Below are 19,823 nucleotides of genomic sequence, written 5' to 3' on the forward strand. Positions count from 1 at the left end.
CAGTTGTACATAACAGAATCAAAAGAACAGCGACAACAAGAGTTGTTCCCAACTAACTTGTCGCCATATTTAAGGAGATTCTATGCTACCTTCTTAGAGGATTTAGCTCCCTCTGCTATCTACCCCTCTGAACCAAACTGCTTTCCTCGTCTGCTTCTGCTTTGCTCTTCATCTTCAGAGTGAACTTTGGTCCAAAGATTCAGAAGCGAAAGCTGCTAGTCGGAGTTGCACAACTGAGAGAACAGTTCCAGAGGTAAGATGGTGGCTGTGCTTTGGTTTGTTTTTTCTGTTTGTGATCCATTCATTCTACTGTATGCATAGGCCTCTAACAGTCTATTCTGGAACATGAACATCCAGGACACATGTGTATCCTTGTCATTCATGCAAATTGCATCCTTGTTTGCTGTCTCTCTCTTTTTTGTGTGTTTCTTCCTTGCCATGTTTTAGTGTATATTTTGTAGCATGAAAGCTAAAATCTTCTCTTTGTACTACAAGGACATTTTGATCTTATTCTACATTCTTACAGGAGCTCTCTCTCTCTCTTCCTGTCGAAGGGTTTCACCAGTAATGGCAATAAAGATGAAGGGGATCTTCAAAGGACTGAAGATAATCTCTCAAATGTTCGGTAATACTCTCATCCAGATTGCTTCTGCATTTTTTTTCATTACCTGACTTGAGTTTCTGTGGATTGGCTACTACATCCAGATTCTAAAAACTATAAAGGTAAAATGCATAAAAAAAGCAGCACCAACCAACTCAAAAGCATACGGTGAAAGCACAAGTGTACCTGACCAGATACCTACTCTTTTGCAGTGCACAAGGAGCACGAGATGGAGATCGGGTACCCTACAGATGTGAAGCATGTGGCCCACATAGGTCTGGGCACCAGTGACACATCCCCAAGGTGGGTAAGAATGTGTGTGCGTTTTTCATACAGTTCTTCAACTGATGGCGATGTGTGTGTGTCTTTATTTTTAGACGGCTGAATTCAAGGGGACAGATGATTCATCAGCAGGCTCTGTGAGGAGCACGGCTGCGCAGTCACGGCAGACTTCTTGGACCTCTGCAGGTGATTCTTTTCAGCTCTCTGCTCATAATCATACTGGCAGCACGAGTAATCGTCTGCGCTTATGATTAGGGGGGCCTGAATCTTCTCGTCCTATTTCATACGGAGTAATGATTATTAGTGGCACGTCTATATCACATACACCAAGAACAAGAGCCTTGCTAACTGTCTCAGCGCTGCCTAGGTGGATCAAACAGGGGCAGCAGACCAATGGATTGCCATGGTCCGCTAGGGGACTCCTTGTTTTTCTCAGGTACTTCCTATGGTAAGGTCACATTTTGAATGAGAAAATTGGCTCACCGATCACCAAAACACACAAAAAAAGAAAAGGAGCATCAACCAATATATGTCTGGCAACATCAAGCGAAAAAGAACACGCTCGACATACTTGACGATAATAGCGTGCACCTTTCGCCTCAAATTATCCTTGCAGTGGCATATGTCAAGAATATGTTTGGGTTTCAGCACAGGAGCAATTAATTAGTCACGCTGAATGAACAAAGTTTTTTCATTCCAGAATAAGCAACGTGATTGCAAATTTCCTCACCTGTTCAGGAGCACCCTTGCTGACACGGTGTAGTTGCCATCGGCGTCAATATATGTTAGAGCAGTCCTCTTATCAATAGGGTTGAAGGGCAAAAAGTGGATTTCTCTGATACCAGTCATGGCTTCCTTAGGATCAGCAAGCATGCCATCCATGGCAGTATCGAAGGTGTCTTGGTTCTCAGTCCTTGACGCCCTTACAGCCAAGAGCAACATGTGACGATGATCTCGACGATGATGCCGACCACAATCGAGCAAATGCAGAAGTTACCGATTGCTGTCAAGACTTGGTGGAAGTGTCCAACAGCTTCAGAGCCTTGAGGAGGTTGCCTAGTTGACCGTCTTTCCTGGCACCCATGGACGCAACAGGGGTGGCGCCGTCGCTGGTGGCGATGGGGGAGCACAGATCAAATGATTGATTCCGCATAATCTTGGGAGGTTTCTATATACATAGAAAAATCGATTTAACCTCAAACAAAAACATAGAATTTAATGCAACTCTAGTTTTTGTTAATGAGAAAATGTACTCACATGTACTTAAGTTTAGGCATAGTGGAAACAGTTTATGGCACAGATTCAGAGAACTTTTTTCTGCAGGTTACCTGAAAACATAACATAGTTCGACTTTCCCTCGAACAACACCTTGTCTACCTTCAAAGAGTGCGCCTCACCTACCATTCAATGATTCACCATCTTTAAATACATAGAGCCTCCATCTAATCTCTGATTTTAAAGCCGCTAGAGAATCTAAATATAATAGTTTTACATCATAAGTTGGAACAAAGTGTCATCTCTAAGGATAATGCAGTGTGCCCACAACACAACAGACACACACTATTTGCTGCCTATAATTAATGGTTTTACCATTTCAGCAATTGGATTCGAACGATTTATTTTGCTACAAAACAAGCAAATAGAATGTTTATTAGAAAATGGCAATTATTTATTAGCAAGGGAAACAAAGATCAGTGAATGGAGAAGTTTAAGTATTTTCAGATAGAAAAATTTCCTCACCTGTTCAGGAGCACCCTTGCTGACACGGTGTAGTTGCCATCGGCGTCAATATATGTTAGAGCAGTCCTATTATCAATAGGGTTGAAGGGCAAAAAGTGGATTTCTCTGATACCAGTCATGGCTTCCTTAGGATCAGCAAGCATGCCATCCATGGCAGTATCGAAGGTGTCTTGGTTCTCAGTCCTTGACGTCCTTACAGCCAAGAGCAACACGTGACGATGATCTCGACGATGATGCCGACCACAATCGAGCAAATGCAGAAGTTACCGATTGCTGTCAGGACTTGGTGGAAGTGTCCAAAAGCTTCGGAGCCTTGAGGAGGTTGCCTAGCTGACCGTCTTTCCTGGCACCCATGGACGCAACAGGGGTGGCACCGTCGCTGGTGGCGATGGGGGAGCACAGATCAAATGATTGATTCCGCATAATCTTGGGAGGTTTCTATATACATAGAAAAATCGATTTAACCTCAAACAAAAACATAGAATTTAATGCAACTCTAGTTTTTGTTAATGAGAAAATGTACTCACATGTACTTAAGTTTAGGCATAGTGGAAACAGTTTATGGCACAGATTCAGAGAACTTCTTTCTGCAGGTTACCTGAAAACATAACATAGTTCGACTTTCCCTCGAACAACGCCTTGTCTACCTTCAAAGAGTGCGCCTCACCTACCATTCAAAGATTCACCATCTTTAAATACATAGAGCCTCCATCTAATCTCTGATTTTAAAGCCGCTAGAGAATCTAAATATAATAGTTTTACATCAGAAGTTGGAACAAAGTGTCATCTCCAAGGATAATGCAGTGTGCCCACAACACAACAGACACACACTATTTGCTGCCTATAATTAATGGTTTTACCATTTCAACAATTGGATTCGAACGATTTATTTTGCTACAAAACAAGCAAATAGAATGTTTATTAGAAAATGGCAATTATTTATTAGCAAGGGAAACAAAGATCAGTGAATGGAGAAGTTTAAGTATTTTCAGATAGATAAATTTCCTCACCTGTTCAGGAGCACCCTTGCTGACACGGTGTAGTTGCCATCGGCGTCAATATATGTTAGAGCAGTCCTATTATCAATAGGGTTGAAGGGCAAAAAGTGGATTTCTCTGATACCAGTCATGGCTTCCTTAGGATCAGCAAGCATGCCATCCATGGCAGTATCGAAGGTGTCTTGGTTCTCAGTCCTTGACGTCCTTACAGCCAAGAGCAACACGTGACGATGATCTCGACGATGATGCCGACCACAATCGAGCAAATGCAGAAGTTACCGATTGCTGTCAGGACTTGGTGGAAGTGTCCAAAAGCTTCGGAGCCTTGAGGAGGTTGCCTAGCTGACCGTCTTTCCTGGCACCCATGGACGCAACAGGGGTGGCACCGTCGCTGGTGGCGATGGGGGAGCACAGATCAAATGATTGATTCCGCATAATCTTGGGAGGTTTCTATATACATAGAAAAATCGATTTAACCTCAAACAAAAACATAGAATTTAATGCAACTCTAGTTTTTGTTAATGACAAAATGTACTCACATGTACTTAAGTTTAGGCATAGTGGAAACAGTTTATGGCACAGATTCAGAGAACTTCTTTCTACAGGTTACCTGAAAACATAACATAGTTCGACTTTCCCTCGAACAACGCCTTGTCTACCTTCAAAGAGTGCGCCTCACCTACCATTCAATGATTCACCATCTTTAAATACATAGAGCCTCCATCTAATCTCTGATTTTAAAGCCGCTAGAGAATCTAAATATAATAGTTTTACACCAGAAGTTGGAACAAAGTGTCATCTCCAAGGATAATGCAGTGTGCCCACAACACAACAGACACACACTATTTGCTGCCTATAATTAATGGTTTTACCATTTCAGCAATTGGATTCGAACGATTTATTTTGCTACAAAACAAGCAAATAGAATGTTTATTAGAAAATGGCAATTATTTATTAGCAAGGGAAACAAAGATCAGTGAATGGAGAAGTTTAAGTATTTTCAGATAGATAAATTGCTATAATCATCATCTATAATATTCATCATGGATCACGCACCACCTCTTATTTTGCTTCAGGGGCTTCTGTGTCTGCTTTAATTCTTGCCAAAGTATCAGGATCTCCCTCTTGACCAAAATAAGAAGAGTTCACTGTTACCAAGTACAAATCACTGATCATATCTAACGGATTAAGAACAGAGGCTCATAACATGACAATCAATATAGATGATGGATATATGTGAAGCTAAAAGATAACATAGATACATTTTTGTGTCCAGATCTATATTTGAACTTACCATGTTAATAAGAGTGGTCTTTCCCAAGCCATTTGGACCAAGAAAGCCAAAGCGCTGACTATGTGACATGGCAATGGATATCCCTCTTGTTGCAATTTTATCTGCATTTTCATATTTTCACTGGTACACTTTCTCAAGATTGTCGCATATTTCTGAATAGGATCTACAAGATTCTTCTGATATCACAGATTAATCTAATTCTATATTTCAAGCTCTAATGTTTTAATGAATCCTAGTATTTACGGTTACATTAATAACCACTAAGCTGAAAATAATCTTAATTGTGACTTTTTAGGTAGTACATAGTTTAAACTCATGGATTATCTCAGCAACCTGCTGAATCTATTTCCCAAAAGAAATTAGACTTCTGGATATGTATGAAACTAATTGGAGTGTACCAAAGAAGAGAGTAGAGCACACCTCATTTACCAAATATGTTCTCTCCAACTGAATGGAAGCTCTGAACTCCTGAAGTTGTATGTTCTACTGCTGAGCTGTTTCAAATGGTTCCCATCTATGCGGGAGTGAACAAGTAGTGCTACTTTTCTCAATATGTATATGAAGGAACAGAAGTGATCCAATAGAACACAAATAAAAGGATTACACCTGCCAATCCACTTTCTTGATTACTCATACAACCCACTGAATCCCTGAGGAGGCCATATGATTCTCAAGTTGGGCAAATCGTGAGAATTCATAGACAAAGTGATACAAGAAAATTCAGGTAGAAGGCACTACATCAGCTTCCAGTAAACTCAAGTCCAACGAGATCAAAACCAAAATCCCTCACCGTGCTGAGTACAATCTCGCACTCTGACACTGCGAGGAGGAACATGTTGACCCAGCAATAATTAGAATTTCCATCACATTATGTTGCTCAAATAGCCACAAGTACTGCCTTACAGCATCTGAAGTACCCTGAGAAAATATAAAAGAAAATCAATACTTGTCGTAAGCTAGTGAAGTGCGCTAGCAAAATTCCTGTAGATTAGAATGCATTTGCAAGGCATGATGGTATAATAATATAATTCAAAGATCAAAGGTAAGTGCACATATCAAAACCAGAGATCAGTTTGCCGGGGAACAGAGCAGAAGAGATCTCTGGAGGTCGATGGAAGCAGTGACTCCAAATGTCCTAAATCTTACATGGCATAGTATGGGAAAAAAATAAACTGATGACTGCTAAGTCCTCCGCGTCCGGTGTAGGTTTAGGAGTGTAAAAGATTCACACCACAAATCAAAAAAGAATAGGAAGACGAGGGTTCGATCGGAAATGGGTGCTCACGTGGATATCGTGGGAGAAGGGGTGAGATGTGAGGACCCCGGTGCAGGTGCAGCCTGATAGCTTAAGCGCCGCGATGTCGTTCGCCACCTTATTGGCGGCCACGGTCGCAGATGAAGACAACAAGAATTCCACCACGGCCTTGCCTCCACTCTCGGCGGTCGCGGCGGCCTTCCTCTTGCTGGCCTTCGACACCTCGATCAGGTTCAGGGGCGCTAGAGTTATTGGGGATGTGGTGGCTGGCGGGTGTGCTGTAGCGGCGTCGCACGGCGGGATACGCGCGCGGGATTCGTGGAGCGGTCGCGGCGGGGGTTTTGCGGCAGGCGTAGGGACGGCCGCGTGCGTGGGGGTCGCGGCGGGCTGTGCGGGCGGTTCCCGCATGCGTAGGGAGGAGGCCGTTGCGGGCGTGCGGTGCGGCATGGCTGGCGGGTGTGCAGTGTGCTGTAGTGGCGTCGCGCGGCGGCATTCGCGGCGGGATTCGTGGAGCGGTCGCGGCTGGCGTGCGGGCTGTTGGCGGCGGGGGCAGTCTACACTGCCCCCTTAATAGTTAGTAGAGATGTATGCTTTAAGTGGGGACCTTAGTAAGGCGGCGTTTGGATACTCCCACTAAATTTAGTCTCTGTCATATTAGATTTTTGGATGCTAGTTATAAATTTAAATATAGTCTAATTATAAAATTAATTATACAGATGAAAACTAAAAGTCAAGATAAACTTATCAAGCTTAATTAGTATATGATTCGTCCATGTGATACTACAATAAATATTTACTAATAATGAAGTAACTAGACTTAATAAATTTGTGTAGCGGTTTAGTCTTTGTCTATGTAATTAATTTTATAACTAAATATATTTAATATTCGTAATTAACATTTAAACATTTTATATGACACAGACTAAACTTTAGACAGAGGAACCAAACACTCTTTAAATTTGATTGTCTCCTTTGTGTTTTGAATTATATATTTTGTATTTCTCTTGATATATTCGTATTGTGCTAAATTATGTGCAGGCACTTTGTGAGTTTCATAAGCACAACTCTGCAATATCACAAGTAGAGGTTAAGTTAAAAAGATAAAGCTTCTTGCTATTATGTGCAAAACCCTAGAAAACATGGTGACATCGGTTCTTGTATGTAATTAGTTTGTTTTATAGAATTTTAAGATTTCATCAACTGGATCATATAACGATAGTAGTTTCAAAAAACATAAGATTACCTGGTATTTTAAATAGGGTAATCTGGTTTTAACTACTATCAATTGACGTGAAGTTTTAATTTGAAAATTTATAAAACATCCCTCTTTACCTGCACCTAAGAGCAACTTAGTAGTTCTCTAAAACCCTATAAATCAATAATTTATGTAGTTAATAACCAAAAAACTTTTCTTCGACAGTTCTCTAAATAAAATGTTTAAATTTAGCGATTTCTCATCTAACTCCATCTTCTCTCTACATTTGGCAACAATTTACCAACTACCTAAATAAAAAATCGGTTGTATTGTTTAGGTAATGAAGTTGACTATTGACATTTGTGACTTATTTTTTTGGGTGTGGATAGATTCAAAATAAAATAACAAGCTAAATTTAAAGAGCTAGTAAAGAACTCAATATTCTTGATATAGTGTCTCCAAGGAACTCTCCATTTTTGACTCTATATTTACATCCTCATAAAAATTACATTCTATAAGTAGCATCTCGCTCCAATAGACTTTTCATTTCCCATTCTTCAAATCCCAACCGCTACATTCAACTCTTCTTCTCCATACACCAATGTGTGGGTCTTACACATCATCCCACAGTTGGCAAGCTAGTTTGGCTATTGTGAGTGGTTAGCCAAATTTGGATAGAGGAGGGCAATTTGGAGACGAATAGCTTGGCAAATTGGATGTATTGGAAAGTTATTTTATTATTGAGTATTCAAAATTTAGCTTGATGAAACATCTAGCTGGTCTCTTGAAGACGCTCTAAATTATTTAGCAAATCTATGATTTGGATAATTAAAATTTACTTCTTGGCTTCATGACTTATGGCGCTGAGAAAATGGTCTAAAAATGATATTAAGTTGTTCGGGTCAAATATGTTTTTTTTCTTTCGAAAAATGACTAAATTTAAAAAATACGGGCCCAGCCCATGGCTTCGAGATGAAGGCAGCGCCAACGTATGCCCAATCATAACCTGCCACGTGTTACCATCCACGTCATACCACGACTGGGGTCCCTCACGGCCTCATCTCAACATCTTCCTATCCTTCAAAATTGAAATTCATTTTAGAAAAACAAAACAATTAGAGGGGGCAACGAGTAAAAAAGGAAAGGAAGAACTCCCTTCTCTCCTCTTCGATCCCGACGAACGCCGAGGGCCGCGGCGATGGAATACTCAGGCGGCGGTGCGACGCTGTCGGAGATGTACCAGAGCGCGCGGCGGCTGCTACTCTCGGCGCGGGATGGCGTGGGCCGCGTCGAGCGCCTTGCCTCGGCACCCACTTCGTCCTCCTACTCCTCGGCGCCGCTCGTCGGTGGTGCGTCGGGGGACCCCGCGGTTGCTGAGGAGGTGCGGCGAGAGGTGGCGCAGATCCAGGGGCTGTGCGCGCAGATGGACCGACTCTGGCGATCCATCCCCGCCAAAGGCCAACGGGACCTCTGGAAGAGGTGAGGATCCTCTTTAGATCCTTATTCCTTTTAGCTGCTCGGTTACAATTGGTTGAGTTGGTAGTGAGGTTAGAGATGAGAGATCTCACACCGCCTGCGCCGCAGACCATTAGATTTACCGTAGTCGCAAATTTTGCCGTGATATTTGCCAGTTCAGTCGGTAGGACGTGAATTTTGTGTCAAGTACAATGAGCCAAGGAGTAACCAAACTGAATTTACTGTAGTGCTGGGAATCTGCTTCTGTCAGCCTGTGACTGGTAGATTATTTCTCGGTTTTCTGCCGTTAGACTTCCGTGTAGCTTATAAGTTTTTGGCATACATGGATAAGCATCAATCAATGAAACGATTCACATGCTGAATTCATTTTTAGCATGTAAAGTTTACTGCTTTCCTTGACTAACCATTGACTAGTTAGTTTTGCCATTATGTTCATTCTCTAAGGTTTGGTTTTGCACATATGGTCAATAGGGGCTGGACAGTGGACTTATGAACTAACTAGTATTGATGAGATATATGTACTCTCATTGACATCCCAGCATGTTTGCTTCTTTTTCCATGAGCCAAAAAGTTGTAGTGAGTTTGCTTTGTGAGTATTTGGGCTCTGGCTGACGCCCTATTGTAGCTGCACTGTTCATGAAGCTGTTCTTCTCCCTCATTCTCAAAACAATGGGGTGCCAGGGAGCCGGTGAAGCCACATTTTGTGGCTCCTCTGGCTCAAGCTCTGTCGGTTACTATAGTGCGGAGCCAGAGCAAGGGCGAGCCATGTTCCCAGAACATGTTGCAGAGCCAGAGCAAGGGAGAGCCATGTTCCCAGAACATGTTGTCTGTTTTCGTCAGAACTTTTATTGGGTCTCATTCTAAATACTGAGTAATAAGAAGTAGAAGTCTGCAAAATGAAGTCAGGTATTCTGCACCTAAGGATAGTGCTACTAGTGCAAACTGAAGCTTCACTTAGAATTAACTAGGAGTCTAGGACTAGCAATTTGACTCCGCAGTACAGGTGTGCATGGCCATATAGAAAATTATGTTTTCTTAGATTGATTCTTTCACAGGTTCATCGGTAAGCGAAAAATATTTTGATGCACTTCAATTTCATGGTTTGTGTTAGTAAAGTTAGCTTAAATTCACAAGAATTGGAACAAGCAACTGTGCAAACATACACTTAGGATCTTCATTTCCTATTGGTTATTTCTAATTGATTAGCAGTTCTTATCTTTTTGTATTCACTTATTCACCTTCAGGGTGCTTTCAAGTGCTGTAACCATGCACAGATACATCATTGGGAGACGAATTGACTATATTTGACCCTTAACTGCAAATAGATCCAATTGACCTTAAGTTGCATGTTGGTGATTGTCTCGTTACCAGATCTTCTAGTACTTAAATAGATTTGGGATATGCTGAGGTCTGTAAGACTCATGTGTTGCAATTCTGCATGGATTGTCCAAATTGTTCATACAGGTTTGGCTCTGAAATTCATAAAAAACAGTGTTATTGTCATGAAAGTTCTCTGCAACCCATTAACATTCTTGTTGGAGAACATGATGTCTGCATTCTCTAGTACAACCTCTCCACTTCCTCAAAGCCAAAAAGCCCAAGCATCAGCAGGCTGGCCGCTGGCAGCCTGACACACATCATGCTGTTTGCTGCGTGGACATGTGGTTTTTTCTTTAGAGGTTGGCATTTCGTGTGGTGGATATCAGAGAAATGCTGTAGTAGAAGAATTAGGTTGTGAGTTCCCCTTGAATGTAGAAAGTCTGTAGTTTGTATTGGCTAGGACTAGGAACTAGGAACCAAGTGTTAAATTTATGACGCATTATTTTTTTCTGTCTTTGCAGAAAAGTGGAGCAGCTCTCTGAAGAGGTAGATTCATTGAAGGAAACCCTTGACAGGCATTCTCTGCGACAGAAAAAACGGATTCTGGAAGCAAAAGAAAGAGCTGAGCTATTTGAAAGAGCTGTAATAATTCCTCTCAGCAATAATGCGGTCTTTTCTTTTCCCGTATGATTTCATTGTTTAGTCGAAGAATTGAAAAAGAAAAATTGTTGACGCAGAACGGTGAATCTTCACACGTCCTCCGAATATTCGACGACGAAGCCCAAGCAAAGCAATCAGCCCGTAACTCCTCACGAATGCTCGAAGAAGCTTACGAGACAGGAGTGGGTATCCTTCACAAGTACGCTGACCAGAGGGATCGACTGAAGGTAATGCATATCATCCATTCACGACGAAGCCTCGGTTTGAAGTTGAACTGTGGACAGAAGATCACTGAACGTGACCAATCATAATGGCTCTTTTTAATGGTCTAACTTGTGCCTGCTAATGGCCATCTTCACTGCATTGCAGAGTGCTCAAAGGAAAGCTTTGGATGTCCTGAACACTGTCGGTCTGTCAAACTCCGTTCTGAAACTTATCGAGAGGCGGCACCGCGTGGACAGGTGGATCGCGTATGCTGGTATGGTCATCACCGTGGTGGTGATGATTGCGTTTTGGCGGTTAACGCATTAGTGCTGGGCTGTGTTTGTTACATATTTCTATCCCAGATATCAATGTGCAAACAAGGGGGATGGGGCAGATTCAGATGGTGCAGTTTTTTTTCGCTGGTCGTGGAGCAGTTCAAGTTTGCCTCGCCGGTCCGTCGCGTGCATAGTTGATGCCGGACCCCCAAAGTGGGTTAAATGTTCAAATTCCATTGTATGCAATGCTGCTGTGTAGTCTATTGTTACGACTTCCATGTAACTACACAAGCTTTTGCGGGACACAGAAGAGAAAAGGCGCTGTATTATTTCTGCACGAAATATTGTACTCGTAATATCTAGCCTGCAGTTGAATAGCACAAAATAACGGAAACCTGTGAGACCTGAATTTTCAGATTTAACTGAGGAAAAGATATGTGTCTAGCATATGTTCCTCGTCTGGGACGGCAGATTTTCAGTCTTTCATCACTAAAAGGGTGACATTAAGGTTATTAGTTTTAAAAAAGCGGCCAGTCCACTTTTTTTATCCTGGACTGATTCATAATTGGAATACAAGCCCTTGTTTTGTTTTATTTATTGATGGTAAGAACATCACCGTATGAGGACTCATTGAGAAACATGGGCTGATCTCATCCAGGAGATGGTTGCCACCTTTCTTGAATGATCAGTAACAATTAGTACGGTCCAAGGCTCTGATCAGCAGGCCAAGCCCAGAGCTTATGGAAGATGTTGAAAGCGACACCAGGCTTGCCATGCCCACATAAAGATCCTACTATGTACCCCTTTCACCTATCACCCCAAAACATTTCATCACAACTATACATGTCCATAGCGGGAGGGGCAGCCCATGGCCCGACACGCACACGCCGAGGCACGACATACATGTCGTCGTGCCCATGCCGGTCCGGTCCGGCCCGGCGCTCCTGCCATGCTTGGGCCACAGGATCAGCCTAAAGTGCAAGCCCGGGCACGACCCAGTAAACAGTAAACAGGTCGGTCCGGCATCAGCCCACTTACGACCTAGGGAATAAAAATATCGGCACCACCCTCCACCCTAACCCTAGCCATTCGTTCACTCCTCCCGCAAGCCGCAATCCCGCCCACTGCTCTGTCGCCTTTCACCTTCACCTTGCCACTCATCCCGACGGAGAGATGTCAATGAGTCACCATTGTTGATCCTCTACGATTCTCCCTCTCTCGCTTTATCCTCTCCCTGTATCTCCAACTCTCTCCATCTCACCCTCTCTCACATTGTATCTATAACTAGGGGCGGACCTAGGATAAAATAAGAGTGAGAGCATATTTGTAACAACGAGTACCAAAATAGTAGAGTGAGGGCATCTAAGTTAGGTTGAGGACCTAATGGTGAAAATCTAGATTGTACTATTTGTAATAAACAAATGAGCAAGGGTATGTGCCCTCACTCGGCACTCCCTTATACGTAGGTCCGCCCCTATCTGTAACCCTAACCTAATAACTTTAACTGTCGATCTGGTCAAGTTCTATGCCAAACTTGCTCTGGTGTCCCCATGTCGATGGATCTAGTTCTCTGGCTTCGCACGTGTGCCTATCACTACAGGAAAACAGTTAATTCCCGTCGGCCAGGAACCGGCAGGAATAAGCATTAAACCGACGGGAATAAGTAATTCCCGTCGGTTTAGGGCTTATTCCCGTCGGTTGTCAGCCGCCAGACGTCCTTTGTCGGGGATAAGGTTATCCCCATCGGCCGCCGACGGGAATAATTAATCCCCGTCGGCCAATAACGAGCTGATAGGAATTACGACTAATTCCCGTCGGCCACCACAACCGACGGGAGTTATTAATTAATCCCCGTCGGCCAGGTCAGCCAACGGGAATTAACTATTAACTCCCGTCGGCCAGGTCAGCCGACGGGAGTTAACTGGGCCGACGGGAGTTAATAGTTAATTCCCGTCGGCTATGGTCAAGCTGACGGGAATCTAGTAGCCTCTCCCTCAATGATGTTTGATTCTTTTGTTGATTTTGTTGTAGATCGCTGGCCTATGGAGCTGCTTCCGTAGAGCGAGTGTGGCGTGTGTCGTGAGGAGCTAGAGATGTCGACTGAGGCGATGACAATGTCCATAGATAACGAGTAATATCAAGCCGTTGAGATCGAGGAGCGATAACTTGAAGCGCAGAACAAGACAGACAACGCCATGTGCTTCCTCCTAAGTAGTTGTGTAGCCGCTACCATTGACATCGATAGCGCTGACGCTGGGACGAGGACGTGAATGACGGTGACACCGGGCACAGAGATGCGCACGGGATCCACGAGCCCAACGCCCGAGGCAAGCACATCCATCCCTATCCTTGGTAAGCGCTCTAGGAGGAGGAGTCCCACCTCCAAGGTTTGATTGGACTTTGAGGAGGTGACTACGATGTAGGGAGGCAAGGAGGTAAGAGCATCGAAAATAGCATGTCTACTAAATCTTCTTCTAGAACTGGACACTTGACCCATCACCTAGATCAGACAGAACTCAATCTAATGTTTAATTTTAATGCTGGTGGTTCTATTGTGCACTATGAGTACTCTCTTTCTGTTACTAGAAACAGAGCTTTGCCATTTGATTGCTAGACTAGACTTGCCTCTTTGCTTTGGTGAATATGTTGCTTTTCAAGAATATATTACCCTTGCTCATAATCATATGTTTGTTAAATCCTCTAGGCAAACTACTACTAGAGACTTGATCTGACTTTTTAATGATCATGTCGAACAACTTATTGATGTCCTAAATTTGTTTCATCTATTGCTCTTACAACTGATATTTGATCTGGTAAGGCTAAAGAGGACTACCTTAATGTCGTTGCTCATTTTGTGAACTCTGATTGGTGTTTAGAAAAAAAGAGGTTGCTTGGTTTAAGACCTATAAAGGTTGCTCATACATGTCATAATATTGTTGAGCGTGTTGGAATTGTTGCAAATGATTATGGCATTACTGATATGATCTTTGTTATTGTGCTTGATAATGGCTCATCTAACAAAACTGCTATGGATGTTCTAAAACCTATGTATTCTGGTTACATTGGCCATTTGGTACTTCCACCTAGCAGGAATGAAGATGATTTGAGTGCTATTTTCTTGTATCAGCATTGTGCTTGCCATATCATTAACTTGATTGCATCAACGTTGTGACTGCGAGCATGATCATGCCATTGTTGCCATAAAACTCATCGTCACGACCGCCGGTTCATATTTGATATACAAATGGTCAGGAATATGACTTAGTAGAAGTTCTGATTTGTTTACGATCTAAACCATGTTTTAACTTATATTTATGTAAACTAATGTCTTCCATTCTCTATACATATATATTGGGGGTCGTGTAGTCGTACAGTCCGCACGGTCCTATGGACGCCTTATATAGTAGTACATGAGTGTACAACATCCACATAAAAGGAGCACAAATATGATGCACAATGTATCATTACATTTCCAGTGTACAAGTAACACAAAACATTGTCCTTAAAGCATGGATAGTAATACAGCCGGATGCTGACTTTAAAAGTGGTCATATCATCTTGAGTCAACTAAAAGTTTAGTCATATAATAACTCTTTTATGATACACGCTATACACTTAATATTAGGTCCACTTATTTCTCTCACAAAGTATCTTAAAGTCCGTGAGCAATATGATTTACTTCTCTCTATATTTCTCTTTCTTCCACATCACCATAAATCTTCTATCACATCTCTTACAATACTTGCTCTTGTAGATTAGTTGAAATGCTAGCTTTTATATTGTATAATGAATGTCATGGAGGCTCGAGCAATCAGCTAGAACCATTGAAGACGCCTATGTGTTGTCATGTTTAATTTTTTTCATCGTTTTTTTTAATTTGATTATGTGACTGCAAAGTTTTTAGAACTAATTTCCATCGTAAATAAATGATTTTCTATTTTATTGTTTAATTGCCAGAGCTCCTGTCTCTGTGTTAGAAAAAAAACAAAGCTAGGAACGATTCACATCACATGGCAAGTGGCAAGCGGCCCGGACAGGCAACCGAGTCCTTGGTTTGCTTCGCCGCTCGTCTGGTCCGTGGTCACTCACTCCCCCTATACAGTCTCCACATCGCACCAGCTGAGCGTATCCTGGCCGTCGATCCAGTCTCCGCCAGGCAGCTTGAGTTGAGCGGTTTCCCCGCGAAAACGCGGGCGGCCGCACGGGCGGGCAGAGCGTGAGCGACCAACCAGACCGTCCTTCAGCCGTTCGTCGTCCTTGAACACGAGGCCAGGGACCACGGTTCCGTGAAAATCCACCGGTGGTATCGCCGCGCCGCGTCGTCGTGGACCTCCAGCCGCGCCCCGCCCCCATCATATCCATCGCCCGCGGTTTTTTCACCACACCACCCACTGGCGCTGCCTTTATTCTAACGTGCCGGCTCTGCTCCCCTCGCATGCTCCTGCTCATTCCCAGCCGCGCCGCGGTTCTTGCATGCTTTCCTCGGCGCAAGGCCGGGGTCGGAAAGGAGACTCGGCCGTGGATTTAAGTATTTAACCCCACAGCAAGACCGGACTTGCTGGAAAGGCAGATCTTGATCCGTTCCTCTTCCTGTTCCTGCTGCTAGCTGCTGGCTGCTGGGGCCGTGTACGTACGCGTTGATGAAGGTGACCGTGGAAGGGAGCGGCGCCGGCCCGGCCGCGGTCAAGAGGAGGCGGAGTGGCGGGCCTGGCAGGCGCCAGAGCGGCGGCGTGAGCGTACGGCGGCGCGTGCAGGTGGACGCGGCGACCGCGCCAGAGCCGGCGCCGGCGCCACTCCAGCGTCTGCTTGCCGCGTGCCGCCGCGCGTTCGGAGGCCCCGGGACCGTGCCGGCGCACCACGACGTCGTCCTCATCAGAGACATCCTCGGTACGTACGCCGCCCCTTTTTCCTCATCGTTAAAGCCATCGCATTGCAAGAGCTAGACTGCCTTGTTCAGTCTGCTAATTAACCATGTCCTTTCCTTTGCACTGCAGACAAGATGGGACCAGAGGATGTGCACCTGAGAGCCGTCACCAAGGCCGCCGCCGCTTCCGGCGGCCCTCGAACGCACCCTGTTCCTATCATCACACGAACCACCATTTATAAATGCAAGAACTTCTCGGTACGGGGATACGATACGACGACGATCCAGCTGTGAAACGCATGCGTTAAGTTGCTAGCGTGTGATGTACGTACGATCTGGCTGCAGGTCGTGGTGTTCCTGCTGCCCCCAGGCGCGACCATCCCTCTGCACAACCACCCGGGGATGACGGTGTTCAGCAAGCTTCTCCTCGGCTCGCTCCGCGTCACGTCCTACGACTGGGCCGAGGCCGACCAACGTCCCGTCGCCGTCGGCGGCGATCGCCGTGAGTTCAAATTCTTCTCTGTGCTTTGATGACCAGTTCACCACACGCTTCGCGCGCCTGATGAGCAGTTTGGTTTGGACGTTTCGTTGTGCTGTGTGCTTTCCGCAGCACTGCTGAGGCTGGCGAAGCTGGTGCTGGACGCCGACCTGAGCGCGCCGTGCGACGCCCTGGTGCTGTTCCCGGAGTCCGGCGGCAACATGCACAGGTTCGCCGCCGCCACGGCGTGCGCGGTCCTCGACGTCCTCGGCCCGCCCTACTCCGGCGACCGGGACTGCACCTACTACCAGGACTTGCCATACCGCCGTCATATCGACGATACAGGTAATGCAATGCAACAGACACTAGTTCCGATCCTGATGGTCCTACTCATCTTAGTTATATCATCCATCACAAATTAAACATCATCGATCTCAAGATTCTGAACTATAGACATTTGATCCTTAAGACCTTAACATGCATATACATAGACGTGAGACTAGAGAGCTCGATCGGTACTGATCATCTCAACCTTGCACGCGCAGATGAGGCCGCCGGGGATGAGGAGCAGAAGCCGCGTCTGGGGTGGCTGCTGGAGACGCGCAAGCCCAAGGAACTGCACATGTACGAGGTGCCGTACAGGGGCCCTCCGATCCTGTGGAAGAGACGGCCTGCATTTGACTCTTGGCGGCGGCAGCAGCAGCAGCACAAGGGACAGTGAGACATATAGCGAGTGTATGCAGCATGTGCCTCCGTATGTACGCTAGCTGTTGGTGGGAGGACGACGTGTGCAAATTGTTGAGAACTACGTTACCCTGGATCACCAGATTCGTTTCATTCCTCCCGTCAGCCGTAGAGGCGCGAGAAGTTGTAGAAGACCCGTCTCCCTTCCCAGAAGCACGACAAAGGAACACACGAGACACATGATATAGGGTTGGGGGCTTGGGGCTCTGGCCTCTTTCTCCTCTCTGTCATATGAAGGCGTGTACAAGTTCCTTATATAGAGATGTGGGACCCCTCAGGGGCAAAGTCGGTATTTGGCCACATAACCCTAACTAGGGTTACTTAACACTCCCCTTGGACGAATACAGCGACCAACACATGTCTCTTTAGAACTCCCAAAAACCCAGTGAGAAAAATATGAAGAAAAAGTACATGGTGACGCAAATTGCATTTGCACTTTGTTGCCTCATTAAAAACCTTATGTGAGAAACTTCAAAAAAACTCACCAAGAAAAAAGAGTACAATAAATGCCATCAGGACAAATTTCGATCTTATAGATCAGGATTCCATCGAATCTTCTACAAGGGCTAAATTTAGAAATGTGCTCCCCTGATCCTTGCAAAACTGTATCAATATGACACAACATCTTCTTCTGGAAGTATACGCACATAGAGATTTAGCAAACGAATTGCATATTGTTGCAAGGATTATATCAGGAACTTCACCCCATACTCACTTCTAGGATATACGAGGTAAGTGCACGTATCAACATAAACAAGCCACTTTGATGGATGGTGTTCGATCGACTGGATCTTTATATTTGATAGAAACTTCCATAAAGGTTCACATATAGACCATCAAGCTGACGCCTTCAGGGCATAGAATATGACATTGATTGTCTCACGATTGTGATCAGTATAAGCATTCGCTCCCGCTAACGATGACATCTGTCAAAGTCGTTATCCCTCATAACTCAAGCATATTCTTCAAGATATATATCTCATTGTTCATCTGGAATAACGAGAATGATTGAGGTTGGGGTGCTATCATTTTCTATCTTACACCATAATTTATACATAGTTGTGCAAAGCAAGTAACATGTCCTTCTATAGGACTTAGGGGATAATATAGTTGCAATAGTACATATTCTAAATATGACACATCTCTCTAGGCGTTCATCCATTGCAACATCTATGATGGTGTAACAAAAGTCCATCAAAGATCATAATCCATCAGAGATTCCTCATCAATCAGATACATTATTATAGTCTGTCATTCTGACATAATGGGGATATTTCGCCAGTAACACCTAAACCTTATAGGTTTCTGCCATTAAGGCTTTAGAGGATACCGTAATTCCACATCAAGTGGAAAATACCATGAGTAAAACTCGTGGAATGCACATGTGCTTATTTGGTGAACTTCAAGTCATTTGGTACCTCATCTTATTCCTTTTCGGGTCTATATGGGTCTTTATCCCTTTATTGGGGTTATCAAACTTTGGTGTTGAACACATACTTTGTTTCCTCTTGGAAGGTTCCAGTTGGGAACTATAATCTCAACTAGGAGATATTCTCTCTACACTAAAGAGTGGTCATTCATCAGGAATGTATTATCCGGTATGAGATTTATGTGTTGCATATTTATAAATCAAAGATATGAATCCTCATAGGATCTCATGATGGATCTTCAGAATCCTATTAACTTCATATTATAATTCATGCCATTTGCTAGATATATTACATAACGGAACTGTATTTATTCAACACATATGTGGGATGGGTCTCTCACAAGACCACTTGAACCATCGCATTCACCACACATTATTTCAATAGTGCCCATAAATGTCCGAATTTCAAGCTCGCGACTTTCACTTTGCGATTCTTGGTTCAGCCTCGATTGCATTTATCAATGACCCGATAAGAGAGCTTAAAGCACTCATGCCTAGGACTTTGTTTTGGATCCGTTTGCAATCTAGAGAGGCAATATAGGTATCGACATATTTGTCTCTCACATTTAATAACGATATTCGTCATTTCCCAAAACGAAAGATTCATTGTTTCGTATTACCAGCACAATGATATTACACACATTGCTAGGAACTTCATCATCAAGATGAACCTCTTCGTGAGGCAAATCACCATCTGGGTGAATTAATCGGAGGAGAGTTATCACAGACCACGTGAATCTGCAATCAGAACATATGCTTTGACTAAGGCTGATGGATAATATTCGCAGGCGTCCCCGCGGAATAGATCAAATACCAATAAGTCAAATGTGGATATGATATTAATCCCAGGTATATCCACATCTACATCAGGTAGAAGCATTCAAACAAATATGGTTAATCCTCAACGATTTCTGGCAAACTCCATATACACAGGAGTACACACTGAACGATAGGTTCAGTTTGGCTTTTATAGATGGCCAAACGGGCCGGCTCGGCCCGACCCGACAC

The 19,823-nt window shown here is 44.0% G+C and overlaps 2 protein-coding genes and 1 pseudogene across 2 annotated transcripts; 2 read left to right on the forward strand and 1 right to left on the reverse strand.

Moving 5' to 3' along the window:
- Positions 1 to 1,236: 1,236 nt before the first annotated feature.
- On the reverse strand, positions 1,237 to 2,032 carry LOC109942193 (plasma membrane ATPase-like; annotated as a pseudogene).
- A 6,434-nt stretch (positions 2,033 to 8,466) lies between these two features.
- LOC100283881 (uncharacterized) lies at positions 8,467 to 11,743 on the forward strand. The gene is made up of 4 exons (NM_001156779.2): positions 8,467 to 8,844; positions 10,683 to 10,803; positions 10,899 to 11,048; positions 11,191 to 11,743. Exons 1-4 carry the CDS (start codon positions 8,564 to 8,566, stop codon positions 11,350 to 11,352), a joined length of 714 nt encoding a protein of 237 aa, NP_001150251.1. The 5' UTR covers positions 8,467 to 8,563; the 3' UTR covers positions 11,353 to 11,743.
- A 3,857-nt stretch (positions 11,744 to 15,600) lies between these two features.
- LOC100193573 (Plant cysteine oxidase 2) lies at positions 15,601 to 17,505 on the forward strand. Its single transcript, NM_001349706.1, has 5 exons — positions 15,601 to 16,187; positions 16,295 to 16,422; positions 16,510 to 16,666; positions 16,775 to 16,987; positions 17,188 to 17,505. Exons 1-5 carry the CDS (start codon positions 15,941 to 15,943, stop codon positions 17,361 to 17,363), a joined length of 921 nt encoding a protein of 306 aa, NP_001336635.1. The 5' UTR covers positions 15,601 to 15,940; the 3' UTR covers positions 17,364 to 17,505.
- The last annotated feature ends 2,318 nt before the right edge of the window (positions 17,506 to 19,823 follow it).

Source organism: Zea mays, chromosome 1, assembly GCF_902167145.1.
Source record: "Zea mays cultivar B73 chromosome 1, Zm-B73-REFERENCE-NAM-5.0, whole genome shotgun sequence".
Taxonomy (NCBI): domain Eukaryota; kingdom Viridiplantae; phylum Streptophyta; class Magnoliopsida; order Poales; family Poaceae; genus Zea; species Zea mays.

Excerpts from the sequence above, each read along its gene's own strand:
- LOC100283881 (NM_001156779.2), top strand. The coding sequence starts at position 8,564 with ATGGAATACTCAGGCGGCGGTGCGACGCTGTCGGAGATGTACCAGAGC. Across the intron at positions 10,804-10,898 it reads CTGAGCTATTTGAAAGAGCT|AACGGTGAATCTTCACACGT; the intron begins GTAATAATTCCT and ends TTGTTGACGCAG. Across the intron at positions 11,049-11,190 it reads ACCAGAGGGATCGACTGAAG|AGTGCTCAAAGGAAAGCTTT; the intron begins GTAATGCATATC and ends ACTGCATTGCAG.
- LOC100193573 (NM_001349706.1), top strand. The coding sequence starts at position 15,941 with ATGAAGGTGACCGTGGAAGGGAGCGGCGCCGGCCCGGCCGCGGTCAAG. Across the intron at positions 16,423-16,509 it reads ATAAATGCAAGAACTTCTCG|GTCGTGGTGTTCCTGCTGCC; the intron begins GTACGGGGATAC and ends ATCTGGCTGCAG. Across the intron at positions 16,988-17,187 it reads CCGTCATATCGACGATACAG|ATGAGGCCGCCGGGGATGAG; the intron begins GTAATGCAATGC and ends TTGCACGCGCAG.